General features: G+C 44.0%; 1 protein-coding gene across 1 annotated transcript in view; it reads right to left on the bottom strand.

The window, feature by feature from the left end:
• Positions 1–4,682: 4,682 nt before the first annotated feature.
• Positions 4,683–8,121, bottom strand: part of LOC101574465 (2-iminobutanoate/2-iminopropanoate deaminase-like) — a 9,544-nt gene continuing 6,105 nt past the window's right edge. The window contains exon 2 of the mRNA XM_004628938.2: positions 4,683–5,357. Coding sequence (XP_004628995.1) covers positions 4,942–5,357 — 416 coding nt within the window. The 3' untranslated portion in view covers positions 4,683–4,941. The remainder of the gene's footprint in view (positions 5,358–8,121) is intronic.

An 8,121-nucleotide genomic window follows, 5' to 3' on the forward strand; every position in this document is an offset into this window, starting at 1 on the left:
GATCCCCAGCGTGTGGTGCAGGCCCCACCCCTGGGGCATGCTGAGTTGGTGATTGAGACTGGGCAAGGCAGTGCATGCTGTAATCCCAGCACTTGGGAGGCCGAAAGCAGGAGAATCGCTATGAGTCTGATCTACATAGTGAGACCCTGGAGACCCTGTACCAAATACATAAAAAGTAAAAAAAGGAAAGAGCACATTCAGCCAGGCATCATGACTCACACCTGTAATCCCAGCACTTGGGAGCCTGAGGCAGGAGAATTGCTGTGAGTTCAAGGCCAGCCTGAACTGCATAGCAAGAGCCTGTCTCCAAAAGACTAAAAATAAATAAAAAATTACTTTTGATCTACATAATGGAGAACTATGATTAATCAACTTGTTAGCAGTCATACAAAGAACAGTAACGTGTAGGTTTTACAGTGTAGATAGATGAGAGACTTTGAGTCTCTGCAGTAGCCTGGATTTGGAAAGGAATTTGCTCCCTCTCCCCAGGGACCCCCCTCCCCAAGGTTTCTGTAGCCAGGAGCCATCTTGGGTAGGGGCCTGTTCTCCATGTGGACTACTTTAGAGACCAGGTGCCCCTGTGTCTTCCCATCTCAGGGACACCCCCCCCACACACAGACATCCCACTGCACTGGCTCAGGATTTGGCCACCTCTCAGAGTCGACCTTGGCTCAGGGGAGTGGCCACCGCAATGCTATGAGTGCCCTGCGTAGTGAGAAGGAGGCTGTGATGCGTAGGGGTGCAGGGGTGGGGGTTGTCCACTTCAGCCAGAGCCCCGAGAGCTGCCCTCCAGGATGGGGTGTGGCCAGTGCTGGTGCCAGGAGTGAGCCATTAGCCGCTACCATTGTCCCAGCACCACACAAAGACACTTGACAACAGGAGAAAGAAGGGACACATTCATTTGTTCCCCTCAGGGGTATACTGGAGCCACTGCCTGCCTTTGACTATGGCCTAAGGTGCCCTGCAGGGAATTTTGAGCCAGGATGGCCACTCCTGCTCTGCTTCCTGCTGAGAGCAGCCTAATCATGCCTGCTCCTGCTCAGTTCCTGGCAGGCACAGCTGAGAATATCGGGTGAGCTGGGCTGGGGATTTGCATAGCTGGGGATAAAGTCCGAGGACTTGGTGTGAGAGCCAGAGGAGATGCCGGGACTCCTGCACAGAAGGCTGATGGAGCTGCACTAGTGCCTGATCAGAGGGCCCTGAGGTGCTTCGGGTCTCCCTGCCACCAGAGCAGCCAGTACGAGACATGCATTCAAGCAGTGGAGCCATATCCACAGTGCCTGAGGAAACTCCTACCCACCCTGTTACAGGAGTGGTCACACAGGGTGTGCCAATGTCCCTTGCTGACTGGGTTGTACCTTCCTGGACTTCTGCAGCTCTGCACACTTGTATAACCTGCAGAGACTGCATTTCTCCAGCTCTGACATACATGTGGTGTGCTCAGAGTCACTACTCACAGCCAGAGAAGCTGCGAGGAGATGCACTCTAGGACCTCGCTGGAAGTGAACTCAGCATTGCATTAAAAAGCCAGCACCACCATATGCATCTTTAGAAGAAAGCCACTGTTACAGTTTGTGTCTAGTTGTCCCCCCAAAGCCTCATGCAGTCATGGGGTGGGGACTTCTGGGGTTTGAGATTAACTCGTGATCCACTAGGATTATGGGTCTTAGTACTGTTGGGATTATGGATGTGAGTACTTCCCCAGCCTGGCACATATAGTCCTAATGCGATTTAAGGGGGACAGATTTCCTGTCTGTTGCCAATGTTGCTGCTACTCCTTCCATTTGATCTCTACTCTTTCTTGTCACCATGAACTGCTGCTCTGTGCCATGTGCCAGTCTGCGTCGGAGCCAGCCGAGTGTGGACTGAACCCTCCAGTAACTGTAAGCTAAATAAACCTTTCCTTCCTTCATGGTGGGTGTCGGGTGTTTGTTTCAGCAACAAGAGAAGAGTGACTGAGACAGCCACTAAGCAGGCTGTCCCATACAGCGATGGAGACGCCCACTCTGCCAGATGCGCAAACCTCGACACAGGGAGAAACAGGAAATCAGTAGGAAGAAACAGGGTAAGAGGACCCTCCTCCTCAAGTTCATAACACTTTATTTATTTATTTTTTAAATATTTATTTATTTATTTATTTATTTAGTGTGTGTGTGGCCAGCTCAGCCCACCAGGGGGCGGGGCTGGCTGGCATGTGGTGCTGGGGGATTGAACTGCGGTCCCTGTGCTTTGCTTAGCTTAGCTTGTTCTAAGTAAGTGCTTTAGACCACTGAGCCATCTCACCAGCCCCTCATAACACTTTAGTACCAGATTCCAGAGATACCAATGTGAATAAAAGAATTGTGATAGAAAATTTGAACAGCCATTTTTGATGGCACACACCAGTAGTTCCAGCTGCTCAGGAGGATATGGGAGGAGGATCACAAGTTGGAGGCCAGTGTGAGCAATTTAGACCCTGTCCCCTAGAGAAGGAGGAGGCAGGATGTAGCTCCTCGTCACAGGCTGGGTTTACTCCCTTGTCTGTCTGTATCTGTTTCTGTTTCTCTCTCTGAAAAGCATGATTATGAAAAGCTCAATGAGATTCAAGATAATATAGATTAACAGTTAAATGAAACTAGGATGACAATGTAAGATATGAATGAGAAAGTCAATAAAGAGAGGTTGTGTAAAAGAACCAATCAGAAACCTTGGAAGTGCAAGCTGGCTGTGGTGGCACACACTTGCAGTCTCAGCAGTCGGGAGGCTGAGGTGAGAGAGTTGCTGTGAGTTTGAGGCCAGACTGTACTTCATAGTAGGCCAATAGTAGGCCAGTTTAAGGCCAGCCTAAACTACGCAGAGAAAACCCACTGCAAAAAAGCAAAGAAAGAGGCTGGGAGATAGCTCAGTAGCATAAGCACCTAAGTGCTAAGGACATGGTCCCAAGTTCAATCCTTAGTACTGCAAAAAATAAATAAAGAAGTCTGTGCTAAAGAAGAAAAGAAAAATCTTAGGCTGGCCAAATAGCTCAGCAACTTAAAGCACGTGCAAGCAGGCGCAGGGGCCAGGGGTTCAATTCCCAGGCCTGCCATGCCGGCCCCACCCCTGGGGTGTGCTGAGATGGCAATCGAGACTGGGCATGGTGGCATGTGCCTGTAATCCCAGCTCTTGGGAGGCTGCAAACAGGTGGATCAGTAGAGTCCGATCTAGTAGTGAGACCCTGAACACCCTGTAGACCCTGCCCTAAAGTACAAAAAGAAAAAGAAAAATCTTGGAAATAAGTTTGGTAAGTTGTACAAATTTAGTCAAAAACCTCAGCAACAGACTAGATCAAGTTGAAGAACATCAGAGTTGAAAGAATGTCAAATACAAGTCTTCTGGAATACCTAAGATAGAAACAAAAAAGGATGAAGATACTTTTGAGTTCTTTGGGACACGACTAAAAGATCAAACATCTACCTTATCGACATACCCAAAGAAGAAGAAGAAAAAAAAAAAAATAAAGTGTAAGGGCATTAAAAAAAGAAGAAAAACCTGTTCAATGGAATAATAGCAGAAAAGGAAAGTCATATATAGCCTCTATAGGATGCTTCTGCAATCCTGAAGAGATTTGGTCAGAGAGGACCTTACAGTGATATATGTATATCTGTTACAAGTATAGAGTAGGGGTTGGGGAGATAGGTTGGTGGTCTAAGCACCTGCCAGACAAGTGCAAGGACCTGGATTCGATTCCTGGTACCACATGCCAAGCTAGCCCTGCTGGCCGCTGAAACCAAGGCTGGTGGTGAATACCTGTAATGCCAGCACGATGGAGGCTGAGACAGGAGGATCACTACGAGACTAAGCTGCTTAGCGAGACCCTGCACCAAGTAATAAATAGCATGCAAGAAAGACAAAAATTTACAGTCTGCAAGAGGTAACGGCCAACTCACATTTAAGGGCAACTTTTTTTTTTTTTCCCCCGGTACCGAGGATCAGACTCACGACCTTGGGCTTGCCAGGCAGGAACTTAGGCAGCTGAGCTATCTCTCTGGCCCCAATAGATACATTTTAAATCCTGAAAGATTTCTATACACAGCAAGAATATCCATAAGAACGAGAAGATAAAGAATTTCCAAGACACACAGAAACTGAAGGAATTTATAACCACTATATGCTTAAGAGAGTCTTGTACCTAGAAGTGGCAAAAAGACAGTGAACATTGTAAACACATGATGGTAGTATATAGAAGTATGAATTCTACTAGAAGAGTAGATATGCAACAAGAAATAGACCTATTATTACTATGAACCATCAAGCCACAAAGATGAATAAAAGGATCAAAAAATATTAAAAAGAATTGCAAGAAATTAACAGGCACAAGCCCACTTCACTAATAACTCTGAACAATGGTCTTTTTTTTTTTTTTTTTTTTTTTTTTTTTTTTTTTTAGGCTGCATGTCTACTTTATTGCCATTAGAAAAATATCATCTGCATAAAATTCTGGTCCATTTTTTCACCCTTACCCCTATCATTCAAGTTTGAATAATTTGATTTTACTCAAACAAAAGCATAATCATATGTGTATCATGAAAACTAAATATTCCTTCTTGCTAAGTTAATAGGATTTAACTGCCTTAGGTGTGCTCCGCACCATTTCCCAGGACTGGCTCCTCTTTCTGCAGCTCTTTCCCCTTTCTTCCTGTGATGGTGACAGTGACGGTGATGGCACCGGCACCCCGTGCAGGGTGAGTGCGCTTGAGCGGAAGCCCCCCAGCACCAATGGATTCATCACCTAGCCTCCCACTCATGTCAAATCTCCCTGAGGTGGAATTTCCTGAACATCGAGTAGTTTAGCCACACTTGCTCTTTCTAACATGGGTTATAAGAATTAAGATACAAAAACAAAAAAATGAAGAATTGAGCTATTGATCCAAAGCCAAGATGGAAATTCCCAGGGAGGAGACAGCACTGTGCCGCTCAGAGTCACAGTGTTGCGAAAGGCCCTTTGACAGCCACTCCTTCGATCTCCACTCGGGCTCCTATGGGCAAAGCAGCGACCTGGTAGGCAGCTCGAGCCGGAAAATGACTCTTGAAATACTGCCCGTAGATTTCGTTGACAGCAGCAAAATCGTTTATGTCAGTCAAGAAGATAGTTGTTTTTACAACGTTGCTGAAGTCGCAGTCCGCTGCTTTCAGAATTTCGCCCATGTTGGTGAGAGCTTGTTCTGTTTCTTCTACTACCCCTCCTGGCACTAGCCGTCCACTCGCAGGGTCTAAGCCGACCTGCCCCGAAATGTAAAGGGTCCTGTCGACTAACACAGCTTGACTGTAGGCCCCAAGGGGCTTCGGGGCTTTCGCTGAGTAGATCACCTTTTTGATCAGGGACGTTATAGCTAACCCTGGTCAGTCGGTGAAAACTGTCAATTGCAGCGGAGATGCCCCCCCCTTCACCCACCTGGCCAACCGGAGAGGCTCCGCCCACCAGTCTTAACTCTTAAGAGACTGGTTGAATGTACAACAAAACCAAGATCCAGCAGTTGGCTACCAGTTTCACCTTAGCAGCAAGGAATCACACATACTGAAAGTGAAGAAATGAGAAACAATATTCCAACCAAATGAAATCTAAAAACAAGCAGTAAATAGCTAGATTTACATCTTACAAATTGGATTTTGAGACAAAAAAACAAGACAGAAAGATGTTCCCTATATAGTAACTGAGGGATCAGTCCATGAAGAAGATAAAAGAATTAAAAGTGTGAATTTAATAGTGGAGCACCCAGTTTTATTAGAAAATCCTATTATACCTACTGGGAAACAGTGTTGAATTAGAAAGTAGTTGGAGATTTTAATAATCCACTGTTACCAGTAGAGCAATAATCTAGGCAGAAAAAGTGAAAAAAAAACATCAGAAGCCTGGAGTACTGGTGATTGCCTGTAATCCCAGCCACTTAGGAGACTTGCTGAAGCCTAGAGAAGTATTAGGGATGACTTTGAAAATCTATATTCTACTAAACTGGAGAACCTAGAAGAAATGAATAAATTTTTTGACATATGTGACTTTCCAAAACTAAACCAAGAGGATGTTAAAAATTAAAAAACAAAACAAAACAAAAAACATGAAGCAGAACAAAAACAAGCAATGAAATTGATGCACTAATAAAAAGGCTCCCAACAAAAGTCCAGGAGCAGAATTCACAGGTGAATTTTACCACATCTTTAAAGAAGAAATAACACCAGTGCTTCTCAAACTATTCCATGAAATAGAAAGGCCTTCCCATCCCAACTCATTCTACAAGGCCAGCATCACCCTGATACCAAAACTGGTCTGTGAAACAACAACAAAAAAGAAAACTAGGGCCAGCCAAATAGCTCACTAGATTAAAGTGCCTGCAAGCAGGCGCAGGGGCTGGGAGTTCAATCCCTGGGCCTGCTGTGTCGGCCCTGCCCCTGGGGCACGCTGAGACTGTGAACAGGAGGACCACTATGAGTCTGATCTAGTAGGGAGACCCTGAACACCCTATAGACCCTTCCCTAAAGTACAGAAAAAGAAAGAAAAAACTATAGACCAATATCCTCATTGGTCATAGGTGCAAAAATCCTTAATAAAATACTCAAAAACAAAATATAACAACACATTAAAAAACAGCATAAGTGCCTGCCTGGCAAATGCAAGGTCCTGAGTTCAACTCCTAGTACAAAAAACAAACAAAATTCATATTGATCAAGAGGGTTTCATACCAGCAGTGCAAGGATGGTTCAATGTACACAAATCAATACATGCACCACATAAGCAAAATCCAGGATATAAATCACATGATCTCTTCAATAGATACAGGAAAAGCCTTTCACAAAATGCAACATCTCTTTATGATAAAACCCCAGAGGAACTAGGTTTTCAAGCATCATTCCTTAATACAGTAAAGGCCCAGAATGATGGGCCCACAGGTCACATCATTCTGAATGGATAAAAATTTGAAAGCTTTTCCCCTTAAGTTAGGAACAAAGCAAGGAAGTCCACGCTCACCTCTCTTACTCAATATAGTTGTCAAACTTTTACCAAGAACAGCCAGGCAAGACAAAAAATAAAAAGGATACAAATAGGAAAAGAAGTCAAACAGTGATCTTTGATTGCAGATAGTGTGTTCTCATATTTAGAAAACTCTAAGAACTCAACCAGAAGACTTGAGAGAAAAATGAATTCAGCAATGTAGTAAGATATAAAATTAACAGAAAATAAATAGCTTTACACCAATAATGGACTAGCTGAGAAAGAAGCCAGCAAAACAATTCCACCCACAGTCACTCAAATAAAATATGATACCTAGTGAACAATCTAACCAAGAATGTAAAAGACCTATAAAAGGAAAATTTTTAAATGCTGAAGAAAGAAATCGAAGACACAAGATGATGGAAATACTTCCCAAGTTCATGGATTGGCAGAATTAATATTGTCAAAATGTCCACATTATCATACGTGATCTCCAGATCCACTTCAACAAAATCTCCATCAAAATACCAGTGACATTCTTCAGAGAAGTAGAAAAGCTAATCCTAAAGCTTACATGGCTAGGAATTTCATGGAAGCACAAGACTCAAAAAGGCAACTGTAAGCAAAAAAAAGTCAGGCTGGGAGGTCACAATGCCAGCTTTCAAATTATATTACAGAGGCCAGGGAGATAGCTCAGTAAAATAAGCACTTGCCTGGCAAGCACAGGGTCCTGAGTTCAATCCCTGGTGCCACAAAAAAACTTATATTACAAAGCTGTAGTGACAAAAATAGCATAACAGTGGCACACAGATAGACCTGTAGCTCAGTGGACGGAGGACCCAGAAACCAGCCTACACAGCTGCGGCCACCTAATTTTGGACAAAGCCAAAAATTCATGGAGAAAAGGCAGCCTCTTTAAAAGACAGAGCTGGGAAAACATATTTTTAGAAGAGTGAAACTAGATTTCCTTCTGTCATCCTGTACAAAAATCCACTCAAAGTGGATCAATAATCTTGGAATAAGACCTGCAAAATTGAAAGTGCTCAAAGAAAATGTAGGAAAAACACTTTAAGTCATAGGCACAGGCAGGGGCTGGGGAGATGGCTCAGTGGAATAAGCACTTCCCTGGCAAGTGCAAGGCCTGAGTTCAATCCTGGGTTCCGAAAAAAAAAAAA

This window comes from Octodon degus, unplaced genomic scaffold (genome assembly GCF_000260255.1).
Source record: "Octodon degus isolate 3935 unplaced genomic scaffold, OctDeg1.0 scaffold00026, whole genome shotgun sequence".
NCBI lineage: Eukaryota > Metazoa > Chordata > Mammalia > Rodentia > Octodontidae > Octodon > Octodon degus.